At 49.8% G+C, this 19382-nt stretch overlaps 8 protein-coding genes across 8 annotated transcripts; 4 read left to right on the top strand and 4 right to left on the bottom strand.

The window, feature by feature from the left end:
- Nucleotides 1-306: 306 nt before the first annotated feature.
- On the bottom strand, nucleotides 307-1561 carry N7519_004361 (D-mandelate dehydrogenase-like dehydrogenase; the record flags this gene model as incomplete). Its single annotated transcript, XM_057291137.1, has 4 exons — nucleotides 307-405; nucleotides 456-1165; nucleotides 1227-1441; nucleotides 1509-1561. 4 exons carry the CDS (start codon nucleotides 1559-1561, stop codon nucleotides 307-309), a joined length of 1077 nt encoding a protein of 358 aa, XP_057152339.1.
- Nucleotides 1562-3048: 1487 nt separating this feature from the next.
- N7519_004362 (putative cell cycle control protein (Cwf19)) lies at nucleotides 3049-5207 on the bottom strand (the record flags this gene model as incomplete). The annotated part of the gene is made up of 2 exons (XM_057291138.1): nucleotides 3049-3867; nucleotides 3924-5207. The coding sequence occupies 2 exons, from the start codon at nucleotides 5205-5207 to the stop codon at nucleotides 3049-3051; spliced, it is 2103 nt and encodes a 700-aa protein (XP_057152340.1).
- A 239-nt stretch (nucleotides 5208-5446) lies between these two features.
- N7519_004363 (putative ATP binding protein) lies at nucleotides 5447-6726 on the top strand (the record flags this gene model as incomplete). Its single annotated transcript, XM_057291139.1, is given in 3 exon segments — nucleotides 5447-5486; nucleotides 5562-5911; nucleotides 5926-6726. 3 exon segments carry the CDS (start codon nucleotides 5447-5449, stop codon nucleotides 6724-6726), a joined length of 1191 nt encoding a protein of 396 aa, XP_057152341.1.
- A 382-nt stretch (nucleotides 6727-7108) lies between these two features.
- Nucleotides 7109-10537, top strand: N7519_004364 (glutathione S-transferase family protein; the record flags this gene model as incomplete). Its single annotated transcript, XM_057291140.1, has 9 exons — nucleotides 7109-7114; nucleotides 7187-7304; nucleotides 7375-7773; nucleotides 8190-9343; nucleotides 9517-9638; nucleotides 9711-9888; nucleotides 9944-10024; nucleotides 10079-10424; nucleotides 10476-10537. The coding sequence occupies 9 exons, from the start codon at nucleotides 7109-7111 to the stop codon at nucleotides 10535-10537; spliced, it is 2466 nt and encodes an 821-aa protein (XP_057152342.1).
- A 69-nt stretch (nucleotides 10538-10606) lies between these two features.
- Nucleotides 10607-11616, bottom strand: N7519_004365 (uncharacterized protein; the record flags this gene model as incomplete). The annotated part of the gene is made up of 3 exons (XM_057291141.1): nucleotides 10607-11255; nucleotides 11327-11439; nucleotides 11554-11616. The coding sequence occupies 3 exons, from the start codon at nucleotides 11614-11616 to the stop codon at nucleotides 10607-10609; spliced, it is 825 nt and encodes a 274-aa protein (XP_057152343.1).
- A 271-nt stretch (nucleotides 11617-11887) lies between these two features.
- N7519_004366 (uncharacterized protein) lies at nucleotides 11888-12531 on the top strand (the record flags this gene model as incomplete). Its single annotated transcript, XM_057291142.1, has 3 exons — nucleotides 11888-11897; nucleotides 12056-12388; nucleotides 12479-12531. The coding sequence occupies 3 exons, from the start codon at nucleotides 11888-11890 to the stop codon at nucleotides 12529-12531; spliced, it is 396 nt and encodes a 131-aa protein (XP_057152344.1).
- Nucleotides 12532-13577: 1046 nt separating this feature from the next.
- N7519_004367 (uncharacterized protein) lies at nucleotides 13578-15839 on the top strand (the record flags this gene model as incomplete). Its single annotated transcript, XM_057291143.1, has 3 exons — nucleotides 13578-13609; nucleotides 13781-14121; nucleotides 14218-15839. The coding sequence occupies 3 exons, from the start codon at nucleotides 13578-13580 to the stop codon at nucleotides 15837-15839; spliced, it is 1995 nt and encodes a 664-aa protein (XP_057152345.1).
- A 2100-nt stretch (nucleotides 15840-17939) lies between these two features.
- On the bottom strand, nucleotides 17940-18973 carry gldB (putative glycerol dehydrogenase (GldB); the record flags this gene model as incomplete). Its single annotated transcript, XM_057291144.1, has 2 exons — nucleotides 17940-18509; nucleotides 18566-18973. The coding sequence occupies 2 exons, from the start codon at nucleotides 18971-18973 to the stop codon at nucleotides 17940-17942; spliced, it is 978 nt and encodes a 325-aa protein (XP_057152346.1).
- Nucleotides 18974-19382: the final 409 nt, after the last annotated feature.

Consider the following 19382-nt stretch of genomic DNA (forward strand, 5'->3'; position numbering starts at 1 on the left):
GTAACTACATAACCTACACAGCTGTCTATATCTTCAATGTTCCTATTTTAATCTTCCTGATACTACTATGCCAGTGATCGGACGAAGAAAAAGAGTAAATTTTACTGTAAGTGAGACATATCATAAACTCCGAATGTGGGAAACAACCACTGACATCTTTATAGAGAATACCTAGCCAGGAACCCGATTCGTTTCTTTAGTATACCTCTCTCACTGCTCAAGTCAAGTCAGAGATTAGCCTTGGGTGAGCTCGAAGGTCGTAAGGGACATTTCCCGATACAATGTACTAGGCTATGAGAATACAGTTCAAAGGTCCGCCTGTTCCGGAACTGGGCTCTTCAGTTTTCCAACTTCAAGAGCCATACGGATGTTTCCAATTGTCCATTCTTCCATGGCGAGCATTGTCTTTTGACAAGTCAGTTTTATACTATCTTCATGGGAAAATACTAACTCACCTCACTGGTCCAAGTGCCCATATGGGGAACCAGCATTACATTCTGGTTACTGAGCAGCCCAGGATGAATCCGAGGCTCTTCCTCAAAAACGTCGAGCCCAGCTGAGAACACTTTACCACTATCCAGAGCATCAACCAGGGCAGCCTCGTCCATCACAGCACCGCGGGCAGTGTTGACAACTACCACGCCGTCCTTCATCTTATTGAACTCGGCTTTGCCGATGATATGGCGTGTGTTTTTCTTCAAGCAGATTAGTACCAGAACACAGTTTGTTTTCTTTTGGAAATGGGAATCTCTTACATTCAATGGCAGGTTCAAGCTAACCACGTCACTGGTGGACAAGAGCTCATCAAAAGAAACATATTGAGCACCCGCAGACATCTCATCACTGAGCTTCCGGCGATTATGGTAGATGACCTTCATCCCAAAGGCCTCTGCCTTCTTCTTCAAATTACGTCCAATACCACCCATTCCCAGAATCCCAAGAACCTTTCCCTGGGGATCATGGCCGAGAGGAGGCGCTGGCTGGCCACGCCATTTGCCCTCACGCAGGGCGTTCATACCAGTGTTGAAGTTGCGCAATGCGCCAAGGATGAGGAACATGTTCACGTCAGCAGTGGCATCGTCCACTGCAGTTGGGACATTGGAGACCCGGACCGGGGGATTGCGTGCACTGCAGGCATGAACATCCACTTGGTCATATCCGGCTCCTACAGAGGCTCCATCTCAGCATATAAACGTTTGAGTACTCGCATCCCAAGCTCCACGTACCACAGTGCGCGATATACCGGAGTGAGCTTGGTAGCACATTCAATAGCTCCTCGTCTACAAGCCCTGTTTGGACCACAGAGCCAATTGTTCGGTATATCGCAACAACTCCATCTAGCTTTCCATCCTTGCACTCTTGGATGAACTCAGCTCTGTTGGTTGCCGCTGACTCAACTAGCTCTGCCACTTCACCCAATGCACTCCAGGCTGCCTGCGAACTGGTTTGAAGAATGTTAATATCATGAAACGGATCTCAATGGTGCAAAGGAACGGGGGTGAACATACTGATCGATATTACCGAGTTGTAGAACCTTAGGCTTTGGGCCGGTAGAACTCATTCTGATGTTATTGATAGATGATCCTGTGTCAAGCGAGACAATTAGTTATTTGAGCGGTTGAGGAATGTATAGTGATGTGAAAATATCAACTCCGAGTCAATTCCAAGAGATTCTCTCTCCAATTCTTCGGGTCAAAGTATTCCGACGCCTTCTCTTGACATCTGAACTTACCGATAAGCAAGCCCAGGGTCGATGTCCGATCGAGGCGCCAATTGACCTACTTGTTGCAAGAGTGTGCGAAGACACTAGATTCAAGGTATAGAAAATAGATAAATTCGAGTTAATAGCCATAATTTCATTTATTATACTAAGCATCGGCCGACAAGGAGAAAAAGTGCCCCGCGCTTATCGGGCAGTTCCCCGTCTTCTACATACGATTATGGCCTATCCCCGCTGGCTTCTCAAACTTCGACCACTTCTCCGGCACCTCATACGTCTGTCCTGCTACCGATACCCCCGAGAGCCACTGACTAAATTCTCGATACTCCCCCTTCGTCGCGCCCGATTCCGCGCCCAAATCGAAAAACCTTCCATCTTCGGTTCGGAATCCGGATGGCACCATATCAGCAGTAAGCAGATCATTCAGAATAGAAACGCCGCGATGAATCATGGCATTCGTAGTATCGGAGTAACGCTTCATGTAGTCGTCAATAGACTAGCCTTCTCGCCGTATGATATGATTATATAGTTCGCTTTGGAGAATGACGGAAGCAAGATCGGCGTCCTCGGCCATGAGGCGGTCGTGCTGCTGGCGTGCCAAAGCCGCGTACGGGAATCTCGTAGACCATGGACTCGTCGTCTGACTCGTGAGAAACCCGTCGTCTCTATGGTCTTGAACTACTTCGGAGTGTATCACAGAGCGTTGGTCGAGGACTTTTTGTTCGTACATCGTAGGTACTGCGGTACTTCCTTCCGTTTCGACTCGTTTTCCCGCGAGGAAACTAAGGATACTATGACAGCACGATAGTAGGAAACGGACAGTTCTGAGCATCTGCGCACCTAGGCATGGGCAAGAGCTTACCTAGGTACCTAGGTAGTTATGTATGGCTTAGTGAGCCGCTTAGAGGATGGTTGTGCCCGGCGCTCTAAAAGAGGGAGTGGGCAATAATACACATGTGTAGTTTTTGGAATCCTTTAATTTCCCGAAACTGATATCGGCTGCTAGGCTAACTCCGGTTCTATACAGGGATATAAACTTCTAGTGCTCAGCTGCGGAGACCAGTGTCTCGACCCGTACGTAGTCACGGGCTTGAATGCCGATGTCGTTATCTGTGTCAACTGACATACTGGAATGTTGGCTATGAGTAGTGCTTTTATCCTAGCCCAGTGTGATATTGTGTGGAATGAAAAAAAAAAATGAAATGAAAAAGATTAAGAGACCACGGCGACTTCGCGTTTTCAATTTTCGAAACGAAACTCGCTACGGTTCAAGTAAATGTCTGAGCATGTGTACAATACAGTGCGCCGAGGGACCAATTCCAGGCTCACTAGCCTTCAACCAGAATACGGGTCCAGTCAAACTTCTTCCAGCGCTTTCTGAATCCTTCAACCCTGCGGTCACCACGGTTCCAGCGTCCTTGTCGTTTGATGACGTCCGGCGCAACATCCAGCATTCCGCCGATGATCTCTCGGGCAAAGAGATCCCCACGAGGCCAGCGGTGGCTGTCTTCCACAATATGGCCCAGGCCACCGTCTAGTTCAAACCAAACGTGGAAGTAGGGCATCTCCTTCACGAGGGTTCGGCGGAAGGCAGACCGGCCTAACCCTTGCTTTGATTTGGCAAGGGTATCGATAAGCTTGCGGTGCTGCGACCATTCCGACTCTGCACTGAGAATTGCTTCCTTGAAGAATGCTGGAGAGGTCTCTCCTAGACTGTAGGGTAAAGGCACGACTTCCATGGATGCATGTCGCTTGCGCTCTGGCTGGGCTGCATTCTCGTAGAAGATTACATCTCGACCTTGATCGTGGTACATACGCGTGAGACTCTTCATGAAGTTGCGGATTTCTTCCCACTCATCGTCATCACATTCCATCAAATTAGTGCGATGTTGGGTTGGCACGATGGTAGCACCTCCTTCGCTGATCTCAGGTTCGGTAGGAAGCGTGAGGAAGACCCTAGTCGCGAGGGATACCACCGGGGCAAGTGGAGGCGTGCCCTTGTCTTCATTGTGACAAAGGGGGCAGTTGTCCAATATCCGGTTCATCTTGTGGAAGTCATTGATCGTTGAGTTCTTGAGGTCAATCTCAGATCGATGGACTCTTTTGGCTAGCTTGGACGCATTGTCATCCATATATTCCAAACGGTTCTAGATATTGGTTAGCAGGGGAAACATGGGTCATCACATATAACTCTAGGACTGACCTCAAACTTGGCATCACGGCCAATTTGATCCGCTAACCGCCGGCCCTCTCCGCCCGGTTGGCCACGGGTTTTGCGCTCTTCTCGCACCATATCCTCAATGGTCATATCTTCATTTGCTTCCACCTGGCCCTCTTCCCTACCTCTCTTAGTATCAATGGCTTTGACCTCATTCCTTGCGCCTGCTAGCATCGGGTTATGCATAACATCAAGGACCACGACATCGGATTCCTTGCGGTTTGACATTGCTGCTGCGGCTGTATTGTACTGTTCCTCAAGATTGGCGGCATCTGGTGCTTTCCTGAGCTTTGCCTTCATCATCTGGGCTTTCAGCCGATTCAATGCCGTCATATCGAGGTGACGGCTAGTCTGCGAAGGAGGTGCAGTGTCTATCTTCTTGCCTTGGCCTCCGGCGTTGAGTTCTTGCTCTGGATCACGAAGATGTTCGCGTGGATCTCTTCTGATATCACTTTGGAGTTTCCTTTCCTGAAACAGCTCCCCACTAGGTTTATCTTTGCCCACGTAGGCCTTACCATATGTGTTGCGCCGATCAAGCTCGGTTTCCTCCTCCCGAGCGTCGTCAAATGAGCGAAGGTCTCCAAAACGCTCGATAGCAATGTCGTCAATAGCCCTGCCGTTTTCTTTCGCCTCTCTGTATACGCCTTTGAGTTTCGTCATTCTCCATTGTGACCCCGAATCACCAAAGGTATAGTCCACCTCATGCTGGGCAGGCTCATCTTCTATTTCGTCGACTGTTTTTCCATCCTTGAGATCACGCAGATGGTCGTTGAGCTCCTTGTCGTGGATCTTGAGTTCGTAGTCTGCCGAAAGCATTATTGGTTTCGGCTCCTCCTGTCGCGTCGCATCCGGTCGATGAACATAATCAACGTCAAGAGCTGAGGGTGCCTCCATCCAGGCGTCCCGTTTGATATTTTTGGGCTCCTCTTGTACTACCACTAGAGGAACACCTTCCCCCTCGTCTTTGGAGTTCCGGTGATGGCGTTTATGGCCATGCTCGTCTCCTTGGTCGTCGGAACGACGTGAACGCTTGTGCCGGTGGCCATCGTTGTCGCGATGCCGGGACTCACGAACTCGCTCGCTGTCCCGGTCGCGAGATCTGGAGGAATGCCGCCGGTGATGGTGGCTGGAACGATGGTGGTGCTGTCTCGAGCGCTCTTTGCTGCGGTCGCGATCACGATTTCGGTCTCGATGATGTCGCCCTTCGCTTTTTTCGTGTCGCTGCTCTCTCCCCTCTGCCAATGACTTCTCAAAATCTTCTAGAGTCATGGTGCTCCTGGTATGTGAAAAAGGGGTGAAGCTGTAGCAAAAGGCAAAAGTTGGAAATGACGTTTTTAAAATGCCGGGCGGTCCAACCGTAGATCTTTCCCCGCGACAAAAAAGATTTCGAGCAGAAAAAAGAAGCTTATCTTTCTTCACTTGTCTTCCACCCTTGAACAATACATTTCAACCACGGAGGTCCCTGTTTTTCCGCTTAATCGAATCTTTCTTTATAAACTACCTTCACTATGCCATCTCCGGTGTCCGTGGTCTGCGTGGGCATGGCAGGTAAGAATACTGATATGCTGATCGCCCCTCACCTATCTGCTGTGATCTAATCGTCAATTATTATGAATTGAATAGGCTCAGGCAAAACTACCTTCATGCAAAGAATCAACTCCTATCTGCATGAAAAGAAGAACGTGCCGTATGTGGTCAATCTCGACCCCGCGGTGCACTCGGTGCCCTTCGAGAGCAACATCGATATCCGTGACTCCATTAATTACAAAGAAGTGATGAAGCAATACAACCTGGGCCCCAATGGAGGAATTTTGACCTCGTTAAATCTGTTCGCCACCAAGGTTGATCAAATCATTTCGCTCTTGGAAAAACGCACCTCTCCAAACCCCGAAAACCCTTCCGCAAAGCCAATCGAACACATCCTAGTCGACACCCCGGCCAAATCGAAGTCTTTGTCTGGAGTGCATCGGGCAGTATCCTTCTCGAGACTATGGCGACATCGTTCCCGACGGTCATCGCATATGTTATCGATACACCTCGCGCAAGCTCTACTAGCACCTTTATGAGCAACATGCTCTACGCTTGCAGTATCTTGTACAAGACCAAGCTCCCCATGATCTTGGTTTTCAACAAGACTGATGTTAGGGATGCTGAGTTTGCCAAGGAATGGATGACTGACTTTGATGCATTCCAGCAGGCTCTGCGGCAGGAGGAAGACTCAGGTGCATTTGGAGCTGAAGGTGGTGCCGGTGGCTTTGGCGCTGGCAGTGGATACATGGGATCCCTTCTGAACAGCATGAGTCTCATGTTGGAAGAGTTCTATCGACACCTAAGCGTCGTTGGCGTCAGCTCAATGACCGGTGATGGCGTTGAAGAGTTCTTCGAGGCCGTGGAGACGAAGCGACAGGAGTTTGAACGTGATTACAAGCCCGAATTGGAGCGCAAGAAGAAAGAGCGGGAAGAGCAGACAGCTTCCCAGCGGGAGCTTGAACTTGGAAAATTAATGAAAGACATGAGTGTGTCTGGGTCAAGCCGGCAGCCCCCGAGAAAACATGCCGAAGAGCCTGAGACTGTCAGTGAAGCCGAGGATGAAGAAGATGAGATAATCAAGCGCGGGTTGGCAGATGGGGAAGACAGTGATTATGAGGACTACGTGGGCCCTCACGCTGGCGATGATGAGGGTCTCTCCCAGCGTTACCAGGCGGCTCTGTCAGGTTCCCAAAGTGCTGCAACCGACCAAGACAACAGCTTCACAAGGTATTTGCGCGCGAGCAATATGCAAAAGTGAAGAAATCTTTCACGAAACAGAAGTCAACATTTGATGGGTCTTAATTGTTTTCGATGGGCTCTTTCGGGCTTAAGGAGTTTGTGGTCTTAGAGGCGCATTTTATTGCATTCACCCTAGTCGATATAACAGAATAATCAAATATTGTTTTGATCTTATATACCCTTCTCTTCGTCTTGATGTACTTGGACCTTTGCAAACAAGTCAAACGGCATTGTAATGCCAGGTGTATGACGTCACCTGTTTATAATGCTTCAGCCTTGAAAAAAAGATCCTTTAGTAGCTTCATCTTCTCAAGATCTGGCCTTTTTGACCAATCAATAGTCACTTCAATACAGCAAGAAGATCTTAATACCATTGAAACCCGTACCAGCGAACTGCCATCATGGATGTGAGCCAATCCTACTGTCTCCAAAGCTATGGGAGATAGACTTCGAAACTGGAGCTAAAGCTAACCCCACAGGTGTTTCGCGCCTACACATACTCGACGGCCGCATGGCTGTCGCTTCAGAGCTTACCTCTGATTACCGGACCGAGCATGATGGTGACCATGCTGCTAGATGAGACTCGGCCTGTTTCCCGTATGTGGCCCACATCCCCTGAAAGTGCCGCTCGCATCCATTTACGAGCCGTGCTAATCCTTTGCCAAAGCCATGGAGATATACTTCGCCCGATGCCTCGGCTTCAGTTTTCTCACTATCGCCGTCTTAACCGTGATGCTAACCGGCTCCATCCCTCTGACGGCCGACATCAAGGAGTCTGTGACAACAGAGGAGGATGACCCCAAGGCGCCCTACGCTGTGCCAACTCTGATGGTGACCTCTATCTTCCATGCCGCATGTGCTTTCTACGCGTACACCTGGTATGTCACCGGTGGACAAGGTCTCTTTGCTGTTGGAGTTGCTGGATACTCTAGTATTGCGGCCATTGGGTTGTGGTGTATGCTCTTTGCTAGCAGCCACGGCAAGATCAGTCGCCGTAACGGTGCAGACAAGAGGACGACGGGGTTCCCTTTCAAGAATTCGGAAGCAGCGAAGAAACATGGCAAGGGTCTGTAAGCTGCAGAGGGTGGAATCAATACTGCGTCTAGGGATTCAATGCAACTAAATGTAATATGTGACTCAATATTCCAATCGTCGAAGTAATATAAATGTGCTATACATTACCAATTCAAAAAAGAGAACTCATAGAAGCCCATAGGAAGCCAGACATGATTTTTGTACCTGAGAACCTCATGATGATCCGAGCTTCCTTTAACCCCACAATGCCGCTTCAACCGTCCTTCTTCTCCTCAAAAGCAGCACGCCTCTCCACAACTTTATGTAATTTACAAGATGGACTCTGAGCTGCGACTGTCGTCGCCCCGCTTGGGATCTTCTATACCGATAAATGACCAGTCTAATCTACAGTTGGGCCAATTTGACCCGGAATCGCAAACCTTCGGGTCATTCCGTCCCCGACCGAAGCTGAATCACAGCTCCAGAACGCAACGCATGCGTTTATTCGTCCTCCACGACAAGGCGAGCCTGCGACCAACTTCATCACCGCGTCTCAGTCCACACAGCACCAATCGCACCAAGGCCACCCTAGCAATGGACTTGCCTCGCACTTACAACCACAAGGGCAACCCTCCAGTGGTATACATCAATCGCAGGACTACAACAATGGCATCGCTCATGCAGCGAATATGAGCGGTGCATTACATGGCGCTGCTGCTGGACAAATAGCGCCTCCAGCATCGCTGTCCCAGCACGAGCTACCGATGGGAAACAACGCGCATCAAGCTAATAACAGCTTAACAACGCTGCAGTCCTCAAGTCAACCGTTTCAACCGGACTTTATCGAGCTAGATCCTGGCTCTGCGGATCCAGCGGCCTTCACTGGGCCTGGGGAGCTGCAAGGCTTTAAATTGGTCCCGAACCCTCCACATCTGGACTACTGGAGAGAGAGGTTGTTCAATGTTGATGAAATGATCACCCTGAGCGAAGAGGGAGTATGCAGACTCCATTGTTGGGATTATTTCTACCCTACTGGGAGGCTGACTTGCATCATCCTTTTCTACAGATTCCAAACATACTTCCCCCACGTTGACAATGTATACTCTCATCGCTCAACCCAGCGGTACAAGCGAAAACCCTTCGTCTCCCATTACTGGGACTGTCGACTCAAAGGACGACCACCTGGAACCCCCAAATCCGACGACCCAGAAAAGAAGAAACGCAAGCGTACGGCTAGAGAACGGGATCTCTGCCATGTCAAGATCAAAGTCGTGGAATACTTCCCATCGTCCGAAATAGCAAATACGACCCATGCTGTCGAGCCCTTGCCATCTAACATCCTACCTGGCATGTATACTTTCTCTCTGAATGATGATCCTGCGATCCGAAATGTCCAAACATTCGGTATGCTCACGCCAAACCCTGGTCTACCACCAAATCATCCGGGATCGAATGGTGGGAGATATTTCACGATACAGCGGGTGAATGGTAATGGTGCCAACGGGAAGAATGACGGAGTAAGTGGTGGTCATCAACATACGCTTGAAGAGAGCGATCGTGTCAAAAAGAGTAGTGTGCAACGGTATGTTCTGAAGGAAAAGAAAGACAAAAGGACGAGAACGGTATGTTAATCCTGTTTTGTTTGTTCATTTGATCCAACGTGTCCCCGCATGATCCCGCCTACGTCACACGTCTACATTGACTTTTATCTTCTCACATGTGATGATCAATTCTTCTTTGGTTTCCATTTCTTCGCTTTTTTAATTTTGCAGCTTTGACACCGAATACGCAATAGGACCGAGTCATGTCTCGAGCAGGCCAAAAGTCATACCATACAAAAGCGACGGGTCTGGCTGCTGAAACTGCAATCAAACACTCCGCCGATGTTAATCTCAAGCTATATGGAAGCTGCTTCTGGTGAGGACCCCTCAGATCCGACTCGTTCTGACAAAAGCTTGTTGTGTATTGACTTGGCCTGCATGTTTATAGCCCGTTCGTTCAACGGGTATGGATTGCATTAGAACTGAAAGGTATCCCGTACCAATACATCGAAGTGGACCCATATGAGAAGCCCCAGTCGCTATTAGAGGTAAATCCACGAGGACTTGTTCCTGCTTTGCGGCACGATGACTGGGGATGCTATGAAAGCAGCGTGTTGTTGGAATATGTAAGAGAGCCAAATAGGCAATTTCCCATTTCCTTCGCTGACCAATCCCTCGCAGCTGGAGGACCTGGGTGTGGGAGCTGCAATGCTTCCAGCAGACCCAAAGCTGCGCGCCCATTGTCGGTTGTGGGCGGATCATGTAAGTAGACAGACAACAAGTCTGTTCTGGTAATCACCACTGATAGCCCTCCAGGTCAATCGGCATATCGTGCCGAGTTTCTACCGTATCCTGCAAGAGCAGGACCAACAGAAACAGATAGAGAAGACACAGGAGCTGCGAGACGCGATGGAGAAGCTGCTCGAAGCGGCGCATCCCAAGGGGCCCTTCTTCATGGGCCCGCAGATGTCCCTTGTGGACGTTCAAGCTGCCCCGTGGATCATTCGGCTGCGGCGGGTGTTGAAACCATACCGAGGATGGCCAGATGCTGAGGATGGAACCAGGCTGGCCTCTTGGGTGAATGCAATCGAGACCGACCAGCATGTGCAGGCGACAACCAGCACAGACGAGCTGTACCATGACAGCTATGAGCGATATGCCCGTGAGTATCTCATGGCTCCTCTCCAAGGGCACTGCTAATATTTCATGTCAGAGAACCGCCCAAACACATCCCAGGTCGCAAACGCAATTAACGCAGGACGGGGCCTCCCTTAATGCAAAAGAAAAGAAAAGGGTAAGTGACGGCCAGTGTCCTGGGACGAAAATTTATTGGCCAAATGTACATTAGCCTGTTCGAGCACCTCGATTGAAATTGAAGCCACCCCTCCCACTTGCATCAGGGCCTCGAGGACTGCGCATCGGCTGCTGTGGAGCTTGATTGTCGGAGCCGCTTCGCTCAACCTGCGGACGGCCACCTCTTTGTAGGAAGGGTGCATTTGACTTGGCCGAAGTAGAGGGATCGTAGAGATGCCTGGAGGACTTGCTCGAGGCTGACGAGGAATCTCTCTTCTGGTGATCTCTTCCGCCGCCACGTCCTTTGCCTCTCGCTCTGCCCTCGCCTGTGTGAGTTTGACGAGGCGGGGTCGTACTGCCGGGCGATGAGGCGCCCGAAGCTGTAGCAGATGGGCTTCCGAACAGACGTTCGCGCACTTCTTCGTACTTCCGCTGCTTCTCTTCCCGATTCTTTAGCGCAATAGCATGGCGCTCCTCGGGTGTTGGCTGGGGCGGTTTGGGTTCCTCGTCCGAGTCATCATCATCGTCCAGTCCGAGTCGGCCAAGTCCAGCCGTTGTGGCACCAATTGTTCTCGAGGATGATGGATTTCTTGTCACGAGCTGAGGTTTCCGACTCAGTAATGTAACTGCGGGCTTGAAGTCTTGCTTAAGGGGAACATCCGCGCGCGCTTCAACGAAGTGGAATGTTTCTGTGGATTCGCTGCAACCCAGTTCAGCCTCCTGAACAACCCAAAGAAATGCGGCAGACGTTAGTTGACGATTGAAACTTACGCTTCAGCCCATAGCTGACGATTGAACTCTGCCTGTTCCGCTCTGCGTTGCGCCTTGGTCACCTTGGATGAGACTTTCTTCTCGGCCGGCGGGGTAGGCTTGGAGTCGAGTTTCTGTAAGCGATGACCATCAGCATGTCATTCATCATTTGCAAGCATTGAGTAGACTTGAATATCAGACTAGTGTCTGTTCCCAAATGTCACAATAGTCCCCTTGCTATTACATACATCGGCTTGGCTTTCCCATGAATCCTCCCACGCATCGGGAACTGCACCGGAGTTTGCATTCATTGCACACAGAACGACGGTAGCAGGATTAAGAATAGAGAGGTATATCGAAAACAAATCTAATGAAGATATGCTAATCACAAAGGCCAGCAATAATTTGTATGTTCATGCAGTATATAGACTGGGGAAGAAAGAAGAAGAAAATTCATGCGAGAGTGAGCCCCCGGGGCCACCGCCTGTCGACCGGTGATCTCTCCACTCCCCGCGCCTTGAGGTCTGCGAACTTTTGAAACTACAAATCGACCATCTAACCCATTATTGCTAATTTCCAACAATGGCGATTGGTAAGTCTCCCCTATTCCCTCACATCTATACGATGTAGCCGAGAGAGCACAGTGGGCCCGCGATATCGATAGCGCTCCATACCCACATGTGCACCCGCCTCGTCTTCCTTGCTACGAACTACAAACTCGGGGTTACATCCATTAACAAAACCTACTAGACCCAAGAGACCCAGACGGCGACTCTACAATGACCTCTTCCGTCGAGTCCATCCGCCCCGACGACGGTACTAGAAGTGGCGCCCGCACTCCGACCGGCACCGGCCAAGCTTCCTCAGCTGGCGCTGATGTATCGGAGCTTTCTCCCCCTGGCTCCCAGACAAAGCAAGAAGCTGGTGCTTATGTCGGTGACATTGCAACTGCGCTGGAACAGCGCGGGGTCCAGTCTGCGGAGAAGACTGCCGACTCCAATATTGCGGCGTGGAAGAGCAAGCGCGCGCAAGAGGATTATCAGCGTGCGATGGAGTTTGTCGTTGACAAGGATTTTAAGCTAGGTATGTGGCTTTTCTATGTCTACTTGGCTTAGCTTGTGTCGTGTTCCGTCCATGGATGCCTGTGCAGTGTGCTGACTAGATTGTGTTCAGATGAATTTGGGGATCCTTTTGATGAACGTGACTTGGAGGAGAAGCTGCTATGAGTCTCTGCATGTTTTGGAGACTGCGCCACATGGGCAGCATACGATATGAATAATGAGATACGACTTGATTCTTTAGCTTGCGGCGCAAGTTCTTTGGGTACATTTGGTCTACGATGAGCCGGCAGTCTTTGCTCACCCGTGAGGGGAATTTGTAGGCGGGATTGCTTCTGTTCACTGTCATACAGCATAGACGAAAGCTACTCCGGGCGAATTCCATGCTATCTGGGAGTGTTATTTCCTGCCACCGTTGTGCATGGCTTTGCCCGAAAGACATTCTGTGCCCGAGCTTTAGGGAAATAGATGTGGTAAACCCTCAGAGGCACTGTGCGATTCCAGCCTGCTTTCATTCCTGGGCTTTCCCGGGTTATTAATGCTCGCAGTGCTTAGCTAGTAGGTTACTAGTCTTCGTTAACATATATAGTCGGCGGATATATCAAACCCTTGACCATTCCAGCGAGCTATAGCAACGACTGGAATTGCATTAGCAGGCATCACACGACTCCTAGTGAGATTCTACAAGAATAGCCGGTTACTTAGTCTCGTAGTCTTCCCAGATAGTCTTCTCCGATAGTCATTTATATGTCTTTGTGGTAGTATATATTTTTTGGGCTCGTCTCATCAGTTGGTCACTTTAGGTGTCTGGTTTTATAGATATTTTCTGCCCCTTTCTCAATTTGTACAGTAGAAAAGCGCCAAAAAAGGGTTAATTTGCAAAAGCGACTTTTCTAAGGATAACCTTTGATAGACATATCCTAATGAGGTTCTATACATTCATGATCGCCATGTCCACGTTGGGCTCATGCAGTTGGCAGGGCAACGGCGGGTCAACGGCATATCAAAGCAAAACCACCACCCGCTTCATGACTTTTGCATCTATCAGCGACAAATTCGACATTTTACTGAGGGGGGTTGCATACTTTTGATTTGCATTTTTTTGGGGACTTTATATTAGATAGCTTGCCTTGATTCATCTAAATTACTCCAACATACTTTGTCGCCAATTCGAATTCCAACGGCTTTGACACATTCCACGCGTGTCAACAACAATGGAGAACCATCCTCCCTCGCCGCAAGCATGGTATGTCAACTCTTTTTTTTCTTTCTGCCTTTGGATCCGATATTTGTTTTTCTCTTTGTGTCAAGAGGATATTCGCGCCTCTTGCTCAGGGGTTTGGTCTCTCTTTCCCCTTTATTTTGAGACACACCGCCATATAGACTTGTCGCTAACGCAAATTACCTCACGCGCCAGCAGCTCTGCCAACCCTCCCACTGAAAATTCCTTCAGTTTTACGCCTATCAAAGCCCTGAGCGCTTTGCCGCGACTGTGGGATCGCAAACCTTCGACGCCTGTCCGGGCCGGAGACAAGACACGAAAACTGTGGAAGCGCATTCGCTTTCCGTTTACTGGCATGAATACTGCGACAGCAGCCCAGGCCCCGGGGATTGGTGCCTCCAAAACCTCGGATTATCAGCGCGGTGTGAAGCGCCTGTGTGTTGACCCCGGTGATGCGGACCGCGAGACTGAGGCTGAGCAACGTGGTCGGTCTTTCCTTGAGACTAAATGGGAGATGCAGGCGTCTCGGAAACGACGTAAGTTTCTTTCTATATTATGCGGGCCGTGTACACATCGCGCATGGCATCCCGCGGTCCTGCATTTAGAAGAACCTTTTATCTGATAATTTGCAGGCAAGATGCCCGAATTCAACTTCAACATCCACGAGGATGCTTCCAATGAGGTGTTTGGTTTCACTGCGAACCAGCCGGAAGGAACGCCCAAAGACGTTGTCGGCGACGTGGCTACCAATCCGTCCCCCCAGCCGCTCAGCGATTTGTGGAAGACTTCCAAGACGCCGGTCTACAACGACGCTATGGCCATCGACCAGGATCTTACAGCATCCGACGCGAAGACAGCGCATGATCTACAGTCTAGATCATCTGTTCAAGACGCGCCGACTGTGATCGACAATGCAGAAGAGGACAAGACCAATGTCGTGTCCACCACGGAGTCCGTGCAAGACCTGACGCAAGAGCAGGAGATCAAGTTGGTGCGATCGGCACTACGAAGCTCCTTGGATGGAGAGGACGCAGCGCTGCTCAACGAATTCCTGTCCAAGGCGAATGCGAAGCGGGCCGCCAAGGCTACGCATCCCGAAGATGCTAAATCAACGGAGATGTCTTCCAGCCCGGAGGAGTCGCCAGAAGTGGAATGCTCAACACCACCACGCCGCGTGCTAGAGGAACTGACAACCAATTCTCCTTCACCTGTCAAGTTGCAATTCTCGCCTAGTAAATATGACGCCAAGCGTGGCGCCGATGGCGCCGATGGCGCCGATGATCCGGAGGATATCATCCCCAAAGATATCAAGGAAGAACAAGCCCCTTCAAGCCCTGCATATCGCCGAAGCACCCGTACCAAAGGCTCGAGCACCCCTAGTATGCGCAACACTATCTCGTTCCGCCGAGCCAAAGGAACAGAATTCGTTTTTCAACAGCGAACTGAGTCCCAGCAGGTGGCTATGGCCACAAAGCGCAATACACGGATCAACAAAGGCAAATCTGTAACTCCCATGGTCGCCCTGGAAGCTCTTGCTCAACAGTCTAGCGAGGAAGAGCTTCAGCCGGACAATCTACAGAACGGGGGCTCGAACCACAAGGATGCTAACTCTCGTGTGCTGGCCAAACCGCGGAAGCAAGTGTCGTGGAATGAGGAGCGCATGGCCGAGTATGAAGAGTACAGAGAACCAATGGAAGAGGAAGATGAAGAGGGTGACCGATGCACGAATGACGTGGGCGCAACGCCTCGGCCGCGAACAGAAAGCAAGCGCTTGGCGAAGAAAGCAGAGTCCGGTCATCGCAGCAGCCGTAGCCAAACACAAAAGGCAGCAGACAATGCAGACAGTGGAGCCACCGAAAGCGGCCCAACCGCCCCGACTACTGCACCTGCTACCTTAACCCCGCGCTCTCGCCGGGTGAGGCGTTTGGGTGACTCGGGAATTCTGGGGTCTGGTACTCCAGTCAAGACTGGAAGTCGCAGCACAAGCAAGCCTCCCGCAGCCACGGCGTCCGTGGCTGCTGTTGCCCCTTCCACACCTACCAAGGGCCGCCGCAAGCTTGCTCCCAAATCCCCCATTTCGTCCAAGCTTCCCGCACAAGCCTCTACGAGGGCTAATAAAACCACGGATCAACCTTTCGTCAGCGGTATCCCCACTCGCAGCTCACAGAGCACAGACGATGGACAGCGACAGAGTATGCTTCAGATGAGCGCAGGGTGCACGCCCACGGCTCGGCGCGTTCGGTCGAGATCTTGATTCTCACTGAATATGTTCTATTCTTGTTGGATTATATGACTCTTTTACCTTTCTGGCCGGTCTACGGCCCTTCTATACCCCGTTCCCATTGTGACGCTCTTTATTTATCGGGGGAGTTGCTGTTTTTGAGATACCAATTGCTTTTGCTTTTCTTTATTCTATGTATGCATTCTTATTGAACACGACCTTTTTTCACTTCATCTTGATCAAGATAAGATTATCTGCACGGTTCACCTGCCTTATGCAGAATGACGTCTGTGCCGTTGCGCCACGCTGCCCCTCCAAACTTCGGGATTTGTATGAGGGGCATTCGATTTTCCTATCTTGGAAGGTTGTCCTGTTCTCTTTTTTGGGCAATCCTCGTGTTGCATTCGCGTAGTCTTAGCTTATGCACCTAACCGCTTTGACAAGCTTGGGCTTTAGGATAGTGCTGCGGGCTGCGCATCTGTTCCGTTGATCCCTGCCAGTGGCTTGCATCGGTCCTTTTTGAATTGAGTTACCTCCACACAAAAAGTACATGTTGTCGTCTAACATTTGAAGATTGTTACCTGTACTCCGTACTGGTAGCCGATACATGCTGATCTCTCTTCATATTTGCAAAGTGACTGCACTGGGATTTGCAATGTCTTTGACACAACGTATCTTATGGATGCAGCTGTATTTCACATGGCGTCCTACCTCGCGTCGAGGGCGCATGTTGTACTACGAGCATGTCCAATACAACATATGAATCCCAAACCAGACTGCACCATCTCAATAGTGCAGCAATATGCTACCCACTACCCCATTGTAGACTCGGAAACAGGCCAACAAACTTCGACTATGTATTCACAATCCCCCGAAGTTCTTCCCCTATCGGGTCAATCGGGATATCCGATCTCAACACTCGGCATCGACGAACCCGACCCAAAAAGTCTCAGGTAAAAAGTCAAAGAGTGTTTCATTACAAAAGGAAATGAGGCATTAAATCCCGTAAATAGTAAATGAACCCGGACACTGATCCAAAAGAGAAATGGCACTATACTAGTACAATACATAGACACTACAAATGTACTCGGCGGGTAAACCAATAGCGAATAAAAACCGCAAGCGCTAAACAATATTCAAAAGAAAATGTACAACATCCAAATAATCAAAAAAAGCATTACCCTATTCGGCGTTTCGGTGTTAACAGCAACCAGTATGTCCATCTTCTAATATCCCATAGCCCAAGGACATCCGACATTTCCCGGGTTGGACAGTAGTCAGCAACGCTAAGACCCGATGCGGTAAGCGCGCGAGAACCGCTAAGCCCCTTGAGTGGCGCAGGGGGTTCCGAGAGCCACAAGTCAACGCGAGATGACATCGTTTGCAGGGCTCGGAGCACACTGCTCCTGTTCTGCAAATGTCCGCTTTTTAGAGTTGTATTTTTTAACTTGTTATACCTACGGAGTACATGTAGGCATGTTGTACTGTTATACTTATACAACGGTTGTATGGACACATGTGCACCTTTTTTTTAGGCTGTAACACTATATTTCCGACTAACCTTGGAAGGGGTTGCCTTGTCAGGTACAGTGTAACCCTACCGGGTTATATTTTTTTTTTTGGTTTCTCATTTGAGGGTAATTGGCTTGGCTTATTGGTGGAGGATGATGCTTCGCTATACTTGCGGGGAATACATAGTAGTGCACGACACTGTTACAACTGTAGGGTCCTTTTGCAATTTTGCGAGATTCCATTTCAATTATTTTCTTACCAGCGGTCTCTCAATATTGGGTGTAATCTTATTCCAGGTTCATTTGGTCCGACTCGCCTCGTTCATTGGATGTAGACACTATTCACGGGTGGATCTTGTGCGGGTGTTTGGGCCTACGAAATGAAGGCTGTGGCAGCCGGTGTGTGAGGTTGGTTGATTAGTGGCCAAATGAAAGAGCTCAAAAGGTCCCGAGTTATAGGTTGTTCAATCTACGGTACAGCTGAAACACAGTAAATAAGAGTGAGATCAATGGTATGTCCAATTCATCTAACAGGGTCCGTAGTCCGTTCATTAACTCATTTCCACCGAAATCCCCGTTTGGGGGGTATTATTCTTGTCTTTTTGTAAATTGGTCACAAAATCTAAATGGACAGACCAGAAGCAGTCTCCTCGGGCCAGACATCGTAGCCGAAGGTATCCCGCATGTTCACGAAGCGGCAGTGGTGGGTCTTGGCCACCTCGTTGACAGCCTCGAAGTCGGCATCGTTGAGCTCGATGCTCTTGAAGTTGGACTCAATGCGCTTGGGGTTAGAGCTCTTGGGGAGGACACTGTAACCACGACGCAGACCCCAGGCAATGAGAACTTGGGCGAGAGTGTTGCCGCCCTTCTCGGCAATGTCGTTCAGGGTCTTGTTCTCACTGACACGCTCGCCAGTCGTGGGGACCTGGTTCTGGGATCCCAGAGGCGAGTAGGCCTGGGGCAGGATGTTGTGGGAGAAGCAGTACTGCACCAGCTCGTCGTTGGCCAGGAAGGGGTGGATCTCAATCTGGTTGACCATGGGCTGGACCTTGGCGAACTTGGCCATGGCCTCAAGCTGGGGGATGGTCCAGTTGGATACACCGATGGCCTTGGCCTTGCCGTCGGCGTACAGCTTCTCCATGGCGCGCCATGTCTCCTCGTGGTTCTCGGTCAAGTCCTTGAGGATGACGTACTATAGAAGGTTAATTGGGAGCTGCTCGTGTGCTTGCGGGGAAAGCTTCTCTTTACCTTTCCATCAGGGCCAATCTTGGGCTTCTCCTGGCCATCCTTCTCGGCAGCAATGGGCCAGTGAACAAGGAAGAGGTCAACGTAGTCGAGCTTCATACGCTCGAGAGAGTTGTTGATGGACCAGAGGACGTCATCGTAACGGTGCAGGTGGTTCCAGACCTTGGTGGTCACGAAGATGTCCGAACGCTTGACGGAGGGGTTGGCCTTGAGGAAATCACGGATACCCTCACCGACCTCATCCTCATTGAGGTAGAACCAGGCGCAGTCAAGGTGACGGTAGCCAATGTTGAGGGCAGCAGTGACGGCGGCGTAGGTCTCGCCCTTAGAGCCCTCGCTAGCGAAGGTACCGAAACCAACGGCAGGGATAGTCACCCCGTTGCTCAATGTGAAAGTCTTTCCAGATGACATGATTGAAATTTAGTTAGGATATAGTTAAAGAATAGGAAGAGGGAAGATACGAGCTGTTGGAAGATAAGAAGGTAAAGAGTGGGGGAAGCTTGCGAGCGATGACGAGGGGAGTGGGGTGGAGGGGTTGGAGGGGTTGGAGGGGCAGGAGAACCTTGGGAATGGGAATTATATAATTTCCGTTTGATTTAATTTTCAATCTTTTGCGTTGCAATGTGCATTTATATTGCACTACATACAAAATATACGTATATTGCAACTTAGCCTTACTTTCCTTTTCTATACGTCGATCCGAGACCCTGACTCTTGTTCTTTCTTTGAAGATCACCGTGCCCTGACAAAATGAGAACGAAAAAGATAAATTTATAGAATAAAATAAATATTAAATAAATTAAAATAAATATGTAAGAAA

Source organism: Penicillium mononematosum (genome assembly GCF_028829835.1).
Source record: "Penicillium mononematosum strain IBT 11891 chromosome Unknown utg000002l:1.0-8112719.0:1.0-8118358.0, whole genome shotgun sequence".
NCBI lineage: Eukaryota > Fungi > Ascomycota > Eurotiomycetes > Eurotiales > Aspergillaceae > Penicillium > Penicillium mononematosum.